General features: G+C 39.9%; 1 protein-coding gene and 1 long non-coding RNA gene across 2 annotated transcripts in view; one reads left to right on the forward strand and one right to left on the reverse strand.

The window, feature by feature from the left end:
- LOC130604156 (uncharacterized) overlaps nt 1-13,081 on the forward strand; it is a 117,651-nt gene that overhangs the window by 7,506 nt on the left and 97,064 nt on the right. The window lies entirely within an intron of this gene.
- The window catches only part of CA10 (carbonic anhydrase 10), a 192,311-nt gene continuing 181,865 nt past the window's right edge, over nt 2,636-13,081 (reverse strand). Inside the window, exons 8-10 of the mRNA XM_057418512.1 lie at nt 7,088-7,242; nt 4,659-4,833; nt 2,636-3,854 (exon numbers count right to left, since the gene is read on the reverse strand). Of these exons, the coding sequence (XP_057274495.1) occupies nt 3,832-3,854; nt 4,659-4,833; nt 7,088-7,242 (353 nt within the window). The 3' untranslated portion in view covers nt 2,636-3,831. The remainder of the gene's footprint in view (nt 3,855-4,658; nt 4,834-7,087; nt 7,243-13,081) is intronic.

A 13,081-nucleotide genomic window follows, 5' to 3' on the forward strand; every position in this document is an offset into this window, starting at 1 on the left:
TAAATTCATAAACTGTGTATAGTTTTCTTTCTATTTTTCTAATACTTTGAAGGAATTTTTTCTCTATTTAAATACTAAGGGTTATTTTCCTGTCCTTGGAAGGCTTATTATCCCATCTTTCATTTTCTCTGCTGAGTATGTGTTTGACACATCTTTAGTTATTAGAATAGAAGCCTGACACTGTAGGAAACAGCAAATGTTTGCCTGCATTAGTTTCACATTATAAATGGTTCTTGTTCTCTACCGTGCAAGCAGGCTCCTTGAATAATTTTACGGTATGCTGGTGAGAACTGCAGCAAGCCATTTGCTAATAAATCAGCATTTCTTACAGCAAACTCTCTCTGGTTTGTCAGCTGGTAGAGCTAGGGAATAAAATCTAATAAAAAAATCAAAACATGGAGCAGTTATGGCTGAGCTCCCTGAAAAATATGTGTTGTTTTGAGTATAAGAACCAAACAGCTGGGATTTTTTGGGTAGTGTCCAGTACTAGAGCTTTGAGATGTACAGCAGAACATGCAAAATGTCTTCTTGCTGCATTTCTGCTGTTTGCCATAAGATATACTGACCAGTTACACTTCTCCTGCCAGTTCTTTCTGATTAACTTAAAGGAAAAAATGAGCTACTGTACTTTGAATACTACTTGAAACAGAGGCTTGTGCAGTACTCTAGATCTTGCTTTTCTCTTGCTTTTTGTCATCAGATGAGCTCAATAAGTTTGGTACCTGGTTTGATATCGTAGTCTTAACTGCGATAGCACAAGATCAAACCTGAGCATTTCCTCCCAGTCGTTATCATCATGGCATGGCAACCTGGCCCTGCCTGTGGTGGGGATTGTTCATTACTGAGCGTTGCGAGGTTTATATTCCCTGCCAGGCAGCTCATGCCCGCACTGAGCCTTATCACAAGCAAAGAATCTCACTCATGATCTGAATGGCTTGGGCAGGGGGGTGTTATTGAGGCCACAAATTCAGCTCTTACTACAAAGTATTGAGCTCCATGTGCAATCAGACTTGTGGTGAGCACTGTGGACACAAAGGGTTGGAGGGATTACACTGTGCCCGTGTTGCTGTACTGCATAGACTTGCAACACAGGAGACTGGGCCAGCTGCTTGATACTGAGGCTTTTCGCTTAAAGGCTTTGCGATAAGGCATGGCTTGCTTTGGATGCTCGGTGCTTCTTGACACAGATACATGTGCCTGATCTGAAAAACTGGAGCTAGATGTCTAGATTTGAGCTGTGAGGAATGTGCAAGATACTTAATTCTAAGCTTTAGTTTGGTCTCTTTCTCCTGTAATCTGTTATTAAAAGAACCCCCATAAGAAATCATGGTGAGATGGCATCGATTAGTTTACAAAAAAAAGAGTTGGAAATAAACTTACAGTGCCCCATAATTGCTTCATTTCTCTATTTGTAGGGCTTCTGTATTGCAGCCTCACCTAATCCAAAGCACAGCGTGACTCCTTCCTTGGACTAGTCCCTCCTATCATATCTCTCCCTCCTCTTAAATCCCTTCAATCAGTTTTCAGTAAAATGGAAAATAGGTTTTATTACTTATTTAAAAGTTTTATACTGGAGGCCTGGCTTATCTTCCCTACCTTCTGCCACTGACAAACCTGCATCAACGACTGCCGGGTATTTGTCCAAAAATATAGATTGAAACATTATGGGTTTCATGCTCTCAGTAACTTTACACACTTAATCCTAGGAGAAGCTTCAAACCACCCAAACAAGCAACAGAAAGAATCCTAACACCATAAGCTTAAAAGTTATAGATTGCTATGGCAACTCAAAAATACTAAATGTGTGACTTGTGTTGTTTTTCAGTTTTTATCACCTTGGTAAATCTGTGGTGATGATTTTGCTTTATTTCAGCTGCACAATTTGACAATATTAATCCACAGGGTAATACTCGGGGTGCCATTTCTGCACAGCATTACGCTGGTATGTGGAAGTCATTTGAAATGCTCAAAATGAAATAACTCGGGGATCAGGTATTATTTGTGCTAATAGCATCCTGGGCCAGGGTCATCAGCCCAGAACCCTGCTACAAACAGTGCAGCCGCTGTGTGTCAGCCCACCCTGGCCAGCCTCCACTCTTTCACCAGTGTTTTTCCTGCAGCTTTCACTGGGCAATTGAATTGCTAATGACAACTTCAGGTTCCTTCCACATTTCCATCTGCATCCATGTACCTACTTTGAGAGTCTCCTCGATGCCATCTCATGCGTATTTTCACCGTGCTGGTATCTTTTTATGCGTCAGGTGAGGTCACACAAGTTGCAGTCTTTCCAAACTGCTGTCTGCAGCATAGACTCAAGAGTTTGCTGTCTGATGTCACCTGCACTGTCCTCTTCAGCCAGAGATGAAATGATGCACGTGTTACATTGAGGCTGGTTGACCTGCAGTATCTAAAACTTTCTGACAGTGGTTCAGTTCCCTTTCACTTCTTGTAATGCCCGGTTTTCCACTTGGTACACACAAATCATTGGTCAGGCACAGTACTTTGTAGCTTCATCTTATTTTCTGTGAACTCCAACATGTTATGTGTTATAAAGTGAGCATCAGGAATGGAATAGCATGAACTCTGCCCCCTCAATATTTCCCTTAATATGCAAGAAGATCAAACATGGGCAATGTGAACTTGTTAAACACATTTATTGAGTTCTTGACAGTAACCAAACACAGTGAATGACCATTATAAACAAGAAAAAAGGCATTCGCTTTTACTTGGTCAGCTCCTGCTTTAGCTGTAAAGAAAAGATATCCCTTTCCACCACCAGTTTCCAGGATTGAGTTGGTTTGTCCCGATAATGGATTCAGCAGGGGAAACGGCAATTTTAAACCGAGATAGGTTTCAAATGCTTTCTGCTTCTGAGCCCAGCTCCTGTTAATGAGGGACCATAAAGTGGAGTTAAAGTTATACTGGCTTTGAGTGCATTTCCAATGGCCATTAACTCACTTAAATTGGCTGCAAACAAATAAATCCAGTAAAAAAATAAACAGGGGAAATAAAAAAAAGAAAAAATACTACAACAAATAATGCAGCCACAAATAGTAGATGCTTATTATTTGAGAAAGGAACAGAATAAATCATAGCAAGTTTACTAAATGAATTTGTTAAACACATTTATTGAGTTGTTAATAGTAACCAACACAACGTATGACCTGTTGTAAAATGAGAAACAGAAAATGGATCAATTCTGATTTTGGCAAATCCTACTACAGATATGTGACAGAGGGAAATAGTTCTGTTTCCTTTAAATTCTGCAGTGATATATTTACAATACTTATCTCTGCCCCTTTTGAAATGAAATTAACAGAAAGTTCATAACCCAGAAATAAGTTTCCTCTACAGTCGTCTTGTTCTGTCTTGTCAGTATCCATTAATGACAGTGAAATGAGAGCTTCCAAGGATTACTTGGCACACAGAACACAACTCCACTTTGATGCTGTACCGAGCCACCTTTTTTCGTTCTTTTTTTTTAATCATTTTTTAATTTTTTTTTAATTTGAGGGAGGGGGGAAAAGAGGAAGAATTTCCTATGTACAAAGGCTGCAAAGTCTTTCTTTGTGAAGCTAAATTAGTTCAGGAGAATTGTAATCACATTTACTGTAATACTGTCTTTTTTTTATTTTATTTTACTTTTTTTATTTGCCACCGATCATATGAATGAATTTTGAGTTGAGTTCCCAGCATGGCAGCTCTTTTCCTACAGCACGTTACCAGTGCTGTCCGAACCCAAAGAGAGTGACGTTGGGTGCATTCTAGATTATGTCAATTCACAGTAGTAGCATTCCACTGAGGTTATGGGTTCTGCCTGCTCTGTCTTTCTTACTTGAGGAGCCATTCATTTACTGAAAGGAAAGAGAAACAAAACAAAACCAATTATGCTTTACCAAATAGGGAACTGGTTGGATTTAACTGTATCAGGCACTTAAAATGTCTTGAAAAGCCAGGAGGTTGTTTCCTCCTCTTTCTGGAAAAGAATTAACTCTGTTTCTTTGAAGTATTACAACTCAGACATCAGCCTTGCTGCTGAATATCTTCTACCCTTCAGTAGTACTCCTTTATACCTGTAATGTTATTTATAAGAAAGCACTTTTACACCATTATAGCAGGCAATAGAACTGTGCGGGCATAGGCTAAAAGAGGCGTAAGATACATTACAGCTCAGCTGCAAGCCCTGGCTGTGGCCGTTTAGGACTCATCAGCAAGTGTCTGCGTTTTGGCTTATAATACCCATTGCATAATACACCACTTTGCAATTTGGGTGTTTGTTACCGTGGTGCATCCCTAAAGTGAAATTTACTCTTTTGTTTGAGACCTTCAAGATTAACTCATCCCCCTTTTTCTTCCCAAGGTAGAAGTTAAATGCACTTGGTAAAGTGAAAAGTCTTTAAAATGAGGCTAGAAAACTGAAGGCCTGTCTTGTCTCCTTTTAAAAAAACATTAGATGTTCCAGACTGTGTTTTGTCATGCTTTTCCTGCACGTTTCTGGGCAAGTTTCCTCATCCACTTCAAATATGTAATGTTTGATTCATACCATTAGTCCCCCAGATCTGGAGTTACATCTGTTTTTATTTGTATGTATTACTCAATTCTCAAAGAAAAGAGCTCAGTGTAAGCATAGAAAGGATTATTCTGCAGGTAGAACGTACCTCTATACTGTAGTTTCTGTGCTCTATTGTTTGGGCAATCTTTTCCCTGTAAACTAAAGTTGATATTGGTTCGGATACATCGATTGTTGAGAGGCTGGACTGGTCTGAAATTGTCGCTCATGCTCAGAAATATCTGTGATGGCTGATTCTGGCTTAGCAGTCGTAAAGAATGCATCTGTACAAAAGACAGAACAAGGGTATTTAGTGCTAGGCTTTCCTGTAAGTAAACTACATACAACACTATAAAATAGACTTCAGAAATGAAACCAAACACAATTTCAGTGGCTTGTAATCAGAGGTGGGCTGAAAGAGTTAATTTGATGTAAAACCATTCCTTCTGTGGTCCTGTTTCTGAGCCCCATTTTAAACCAAAGTAACTGCTTGTGTGTTAAGCAAATGAAAATGGTATGAGGAGTCCTTGGCTGATCAGGGAGCAAACGGAATCCCCAGTACTGGATGTCAGCAGCTGGTGCAGAGAGAATGAACTTGATGAATAACAAGAGCTAATTTTCTAAGTTTTGCAGCCATTAGTGTAGCTTTCAGTTGAGAAGACACGGGTTTGGATGATGGTACTCAAGAACCAGGTACGGGCAGTCAGGATGGAAAAGATAACTGACAGCCATGCTGCTGAAGTCATGAAATTAATGATGTAAAAAGTGAAATCCTCTCTCCGTTGACAGGTCTGTCTTGATATTGTCTGTGCTGTGTCTATAATGTTCTGACGGCAGACTCTGGCCTTCTGTTGAGATGGTTTTACAGATCAGCTGAGAGGGAACTGCTGAATCATCCAGGATTGTCAGTGTGCCCAGCAGTGGCTGGATGCAAACTACAAGCAGACAGCACTGGTTCTTAGGACGACTATGCAACTGTGCTGAAAGCATGTTAACTGGTTCAAGTCAACCAAAACCTTCCTAACTCTGTATAGGAAACTGGAGAGAGGAAAATAAAAAGCTGCAGTTTGTAAATCAGAAACCTTCAAAATATTTTGGTTTAAAAAGATAAAAAGAAAACATTTTCCATATCAGTGTACAATTAAAGAGGTTTTGTTGTGGCATTTAATGCTTAAATGGGAAATTCCAGTACCTGGGATTGACATACCAGCTTCCATGGATAGCCTGAGCTGTGCATTTACTTTTTCAGTCCAAGCACACAATGTAATTAGTAAGTAATCCACGAAATCAATTTGCAGCAGTAATAATGGAGGATGTAAGTAACCAGTAAAGCATGACAAGGAGTAAGTATCATGAGATTATAACTCGCAGGTACTAGCATAGACGTTAGAAATATTCTAATTCTTGCTTTGTACTTTAATGTTGTAACTAGAAATGTAGCTTGCAGGAAAATGTTTGGGTCCCCTGCTTGATAAGTTCAGAATGTACAGCATGTCTGTGCTCAGCTGTGTCATTCTCCCAAATTACCCATTTAGAAAGGAAACGCAGTGCTTTCTCTGTGTCAAGACAAAATTGGACAGAAGGAATATCACAAAGATAAAACATCTCTCAGGCTTTTTAAAGTCATCTTATTTACAATGTCAAAATGATTTTAAATCCCAAAGTAATATTTAGGGTTGTTCTATCATTCCTTGTTTCTGTTTTTGGGCCAGATTGCTTCCGCTGCATGCCTGGGACAGGCAGATGGTGCTTCAAGTATTCCTTTGGGATTCTAGTTCAGTTTGCAGTTCTGTAGGCAACTCACTGATGGAAGCTCTGGAGAAGACTGAAGTTGGTGCTAAATTTGCTGTTTTCTGTTGTTAGGCCTTGGATTGCAAGGAAGTTGCATAGAATGGTCATCTCTACCACTCTTCCACTGGTGTGTGAAGGACACTGGTGTGTCCTCAGCAGCATTAATTTTGAGTATGAAATGGACAGTGGTTTCTTTTGCATAATTTATCCTGTTCTTTTCTAATAGAGGCTTCAATCTGTTAAGCTGATTTTTCTGAAGATATTTGCAATATCTGTCCTGTCACCTTATTCTATTCCAGAAAACACTACCTGATTTATTCTCAAGAAGGCCCCATATGTTGGATCTCTGTCCCATTACTGTGCTATCGACTGGCATTAAGATGGCAACAAGTGTCATTCACAATTCGCCTGTTTCTTTCTCACCTAAAAATGGCCTTTGTCATACTTAATAACCCCAGTTATTTTTGTACAACACTGCTATACTTGTTTTAGAATCCCCATGTGTTTATTCATGGAATCATAGAATAACGTAGTTTGGAAAAGACTGCTGGAGACCATTTGGTTCAAACCCTCACTGAAAGTAGGGCCCACCTTGAAGTGTGTGTGTGTGTGTATTTTGCAAACTATATAAATTTCAGGCAGAGGTTGAATAAAAGGTTGAATCTAATTTTGCAAGTAAAGCTCCAAGTATTTAACTTTATTCTTTTGTAGTTATACTAGATTGAGTAACCTTTCAATTATTCTTACCTGCATCCTTGTTATGTAGACAGGTTTGTTCATTATTATCCAGCTTGCTGTTTCATAGCAGGGTGGAATTGTCATTGACCCATCATACGTAATGAAACTAGAAGTCTCTGGATAAAGTTCCTCAATATTAAGCCCCTGTAGTAAGTATGCATCATCTGGAGGATGAGGAAGGAAAACAATTGAGATAAAACAGTACCTTCACAAAAAAAATATCCCACCCTTTTAGTGTATGGTCCTTACCCCTGAACATTACCATGAGTTTTACTGAAACGTGAGGTGTAATGAATGCACGTTTCTGAGTGCTCCAGCAGTTGGGACAAGAACAACTAACATGAATCCATTAATCCTTGTGTTGAGTTCTCCTCTTAGATGCCCGTACACACCTTCTGTGGGTTTAGCACAACATTTGCAGTGACACTCTGAATCATGCTTAAGAAGTGGAGTTAAAAGCTACTTGAAGTTGCTGTTATTTAGACGGAGCAGTCTTTGGAGAATGTGGACTTACCATATTTTGGAGCGATTAACAACTTTTGCTCAACAAAGCCTTGGGAAGGCTAAAGTGTTAAAACTTAACTGCCCTTCTACCACAGGAGGAAGTTAAGGTTAATGCATGGTAATAAAGCTGCTCAGTGAAGCTTGCTGGCTTTCATGTGCACAGCGGGGGTGGATGCAGTGCAAACTCACTCAGAATGAGAAAATCGTGGTGGAAGAGTATGCTGGAAAGCAGCTTACTAGGGTCTCGCTTTTGGAATTAATGAGCTATCCTTTTGCACCAGAATTCGCTCTGTGGGCATGTACCAAAATATAATGAGATATAACTATATCTTTCAAAATGCATCAAAGTTCCTCAGCCTTTTCTACTCTTTGTGCACTATTTCCCTGGTGTACTGCTGGCCCTACAATATTTCTGGCAGTGCTGTCAAAACTGGAGCTCAGATTTTCCTGCCAAATCTTAGGCTGTAGGAGTTAATAGGAAATACTCTATAATACACACCCTTTACTTCTTATATGCTACTGCTGTCATGTACCTTGGAGAAAGCTGGGCTGTTTGTGAGCTGTAATGTGAAAACTCTTTGCATGCTTTCACTTGCATGTAATGTGTTCAGTATGGATCATCTGCAGAGTGAGTGCTAAAATGTGGGCAAGGAAAAATGCATATTTAGGTGTGTTTCCCCTCTCAATGCAAAAGATGAATTGGCATTGACTGTAATGAAAGGCAAGGAAGATAGTGCAAATAAACCAGAGGATATTCCTTGGACTAAAGTAAAATGTTGAAAGTGCATCTTTTATGTCAGTGTCAAGAATTCAGGCATTTCAGTTGGATTCTGTTTTCCATGTACTATTTGCTGTAAGTTTATAAAGTTGTGGGTTTTTTTAATTTCTTTTTTATTCTTTCAAACCGAATGTGACCTTTTATTTTGACATAGTGCAGTCAACATGATCTAGGTGTCTGGGGTAGCAATATTAGTAGCTAACGCATCAGTTGAAGTGTAACATTCATACCACATTGATCAGTGCTTTAGTTATTTCCTATTTTAAATGTTATTTTACAAAATATAATGTAGGCATGTCCTTTCATGTTTGTCAGAAATGCAGCCTTCTGCCATGTTACTGCACTTCAAGCCAGGCTAATTGCCATGCATACAGCTGGTTCCTCAAGCAGAGGGGAAAGTACTGTTATTGTCTTGTAGGTGGCTGACTGTCACCTGTTTTATCATGCTCAGCCTTCACTGGTCCTGGGGTACGGAGTCTTTCAAAAGCCACAATTTTGCAGACAAAGTGCAAAACCATTGCCCTAATATAAGAGTCCAAATGCTGTTAAATTTTAACAGCTAGAGCTGACTGAATACACCTGTGTCCTATTCATTAAAACATTATTTGTAGGGCAGCAGTAATTTCGCTAGGATTACATGAGAAAAGAATGAATGCATTTTTTGAAGCCAGTGCCTGTTTCCAATGAGTCATCACACATTTTTTTTCCCTTTCCCACATGAACATCCTGTTCATTATTTATGAACCATGGAGAGTGGTGTGTTAGCTCCAAATGGCATGGAGTCAGTCAGAATAGATACTTTCAACCTCTAAGGACTGAATCTGCTTTCACATCCATACTGAGTCTGGCTGGGCTAAAATGATTTAAATAAGGTGGAAGTTACCTTGAAATGTTTACTACGAGATGGAAAGCTAACTAAGGATTAATACAGATGAGGGATAGTGATGAGATATGTATCATATTTTGTGTGTACCACATTGTAGTTGACTAATTTGTATTCAGAACAGTGCATGGATTATTACAATAGGACAACTTATCAAATGGAAGATACAGATACAGATTTACTGCTGGCATTAGTGGAGGCAATCATGGGGGTTTGGAGCCGCCTCAATTGCTTTAATAGACAATGTAATTCATTATTTTGACATGGGCTTCTAACTTTTGTCTGTGGATTTACAGTCTTTAGTAATTCCCAGAACATAATGCTCCAGGGGTGGAATATGGCATGTAACAGTGGGACAGGGACCTACTTACTCGGCCAAGCCTGACATATGCCAGTGCTCTTAAGATCAGGAGAGATGCTCTCCTCAGCCCTATTGAGCTTCAGATTAACTGCTTAAGTTACCTTGCTTGCAAACTGAGGACCTACAAAATGGGTGACCACCTGCCCCACCAGCACCCAGCAGCAAAATATCTCCAAACCTGGTTCATTGTCTCTGTCTTCACTTGGAATATGTTTAAGGAGGGACAGCGACTTAAAATCTCAGTTGTGATTAATGGGAAACTGGAGGAAAGTGTCACTTCAGGGAAAGGGGAAAATAGTAGTGAATGAAGTAATAAAAGAGTCTGGTCAAGCAAAAACAGTATTTTTTCATGCCTTTATATGGGTTATATTCCCATGGGAAGTCAGTTGACTCCATGAGAATGACCTGAGAAAAGACTACAGAATAAGCATTCGGTGCTCAACATTTTTCCCATGAACAGCTGTTTCCCATTCTGGAACTGAAACAGAACTGGTGGGTTTGCACTAATATTAGGCTGCAACACTTTAATGTCTTGTCTTAAGTATGTAGTTCAAAATGGTCAAAATCTCTATGTGTGATCTCTTGCCAGTAAGAAACTTCCTTTAAGGAACTCATTTAGACTTTACTATATTCTCATCCTCATTCCCTTCTACAGCCCACGTTGTGTTTATCTTGATCCACTGGTGCCTTGGGGTGATTTCTGAACTCATAAACTCTATAAAAATTAGATTTCATATTCATTTAAATAAAGGCTGGGCCTCTGAAAAGTTTCTTAGCAAACGATGGGAATCCTCTTCTTTTATCCCCAGGTTTGTAATAGGCACGTGGGGTCTGCTCTCACATCAAAGTCTATGTATGTTCTCTTTAAACCAGTAGTATTTATAGGGAATACATTATTTACTGAACGAAGGAAGGTCTGTTTGATTTTGAAGTCCACAACCTGATAATCCAAAAGGGGAAAGCACAGCTGTAACCACGTTAGAGGTACAGAGTAAGGAATGTAGAGATCCTCAGCTTTTTAATGCTGAAACAGAGTTTCTCCATTTCCCAGCCTTCACGAGTCGCTTAGAGCCGGGCTGACAGAGGCTCAGCTCAAATACCTGAGGTCAATCCCTTTGGGCTTGGTTTGAGACTGCCAAGCTCTTACTGCTTGTGACAGGAGCTGCAGGAGCTCAGCCCTTCTGAGACCCCTTCTCACTGAAACGTGAACCTTGAGAAATTAATAGTCTCTTACTTCCCGAAACCCGAATCTTAAGCTTTTCCAGGCTAATTTCTTAAAGCTGGAGTATTTTATTCACTTGTTCATTATTTATAAACCAGCTGAAGATTGAATTTGAGGAAACCCAGCCTAGCTGAACATGTGGCTGTGCTCTGGCGGAGAATGGCAAGGCTGAACTTTTATATGGAATTTTGAGAATCTACAATGTTGCTTCTTTCCAATGTTAAGCAAACACTGGGTGAAAGCTAACATAGCGTAACTTCTGTGAAAGAAAACTAACTTATCCCCTCAGATTTTCTTTAGAGGTATTCACATGGCTTCTGACTAAAGCCTGCTTGAAAGATGCTTGTTTCAGCTTGTTTCAACTAGTTCACAGTAGATTCTTTGGGCTGTGATAACAAAATACAGTAAGCATTTAAAATCAGCTTAAAAATTCCTTGGGGTCCACTTCAGTGTAGCCATTAATATCCAAGAGTAAAAATTTCCCTTTCAATGCATTTTGCTCATGGAAATTTCAGCAACAGCATAGATAGCTCTTAGTTTTGTTGCTGTTCTGTCAAAGCAGTACTTCAGTTATGTTACTAACTGTCCTGACTCTAAATCTATGCTCTACTTTACGATTTGCTCCATGCTCCTATGGAGCACACTGGGACTGGTCATTTTGTCAGCAGCCTGCTGAGTATTGACTTCAGGAGGGGACCCCTAAAGCACAAGCTAGAAAGCTCCAGCTGCTAAAGGCAAACTAGAATTCCTCACAACCAAAGAGGTAAGATTAGTTTTCAGCAATGATGCTATAATCCATCACGCAAGACAACTGCAAAATTACTTCCAATAATGCTTTCACTTTCCCAATTTGCACTAAAATTCTCGGTCAATACTTGTTACTACAGTAAGTAACCCAGTGCCCTGTGGAGTATGATGTGCATTGTGTCTACCAAGGATTTAATTATAACAGATAAACTTGGTGGTGATAATAGTGGTTAAAACGGGTCTGTTGATCGTTGATTTTGTTATGAATTCATCTTCATACAAAACTTCATTTAGTAAACCCGAACTTAGGTGTGACTGGAATTGCATTTTCCTTCAAGGAGGCAAAATATTCAAGGAAGGGTTGTAGGATGTTGTCAACTCCAGAGGAGGAGTGCCCACTCCTAAGTGTAGAGTACACATAGAATATCCTGTATAGGGAACATGTTCTTGCCCACTGAGCTGGGTGAGGGTTGCATGCTTGCTCATGCCACAAGGGAAAGATGCTGCTGGTGCCTTCCCACCCTCTGGAGGGGCATCCCTAATCATGGCATCTCCTCTGCTCTTAGCCACCCCAAGTTGTCCTGTTTTTGCTCTGCTGGCCACCAGCCATTGTAGCAGTACAAAAAAAGGCTGCGACACTCCTGTGAACGCATGAGATAGAGCTGATGTGATGGAAAAAATGTGGCAAGACTCTTCTCTTATTCAGCATGTGAGACTGACAGGTCTGTGTATGTGTCCGTGGGGAAAAGCAGCTTCCTCAGTGGTACCATCAGAGATCTGGCTGGTCCCTAGAGAGAAGCCAGGAATATGTAGTTTGGGAGTGAAAGCCTGTAAAAGCACATACAGCCTGAATGACAGTTTCCTGACTCCAGGATGCCGCAGCAGCACTGGTAGGCAGGAAGCTTATACAAACCAGTATTACTGTGTTTTTGCAAGGAATTGAGTCAGGCAGCCTAAAAACTGGGTTAATCTCAGCTGCTTCCATGCAGAGAACAAGACATTTCATACAGATAGAACAATCTGGAGGAAATGTTCTGCCACCTTCCTCTCTACAGGTATCGTGCAGAATAGAATTTTATCATAATAAAGGCCTCTAACTTGGATCGAAGATGTAACAAGATTTGCTAGCAGCAAAGTGAAATTAGAGAAACCTCAGTAGGAAGAAAGGTGTATGTTATAGGAAACGGCAAAGAAATATCTATTTCAGAATGGGGCTGGGTTGGCTCCATTCAAATTCTGAATTTGAGAAAGACTCAAAATCTTTCTCTTGTTCAAGAATTAGTGGGTAAATTTTCTGCTTTTAATTTCCATTGTTCTCAGACCTACACTTTTTACAATCCTGGCTTTGCAGGGAGGGAGGGGGAAAGATGGAATCCATGCAAAGCAATCAGAGTGTGTACTTTAGGGATCTCTCCAAACTGTTCCATCATAAACCTGAAGTTCAGTGACTTTTGTTGAAGTTACATGGATATTTGAGATCTCTGGGGTTTCAGACACAAAGTCTTCCA

Source organism: Pezoporus wallicus, unplaced genomic scaffold (assembly GCF_028554395.1).
Source record: "Pezoporus wallicus isolate ANWC-B61680 ecotype Strahan unplaced genomic scaffold, APGP_CSIRO_Pwel_v1 contig_3710, whole genome shotgun sequence".
NCBI lineage: Eukaryota > Metazoa > Chordata > Aves > Psittaciformes > Psittacidae > Pezoporus > Pezoporus wallicus.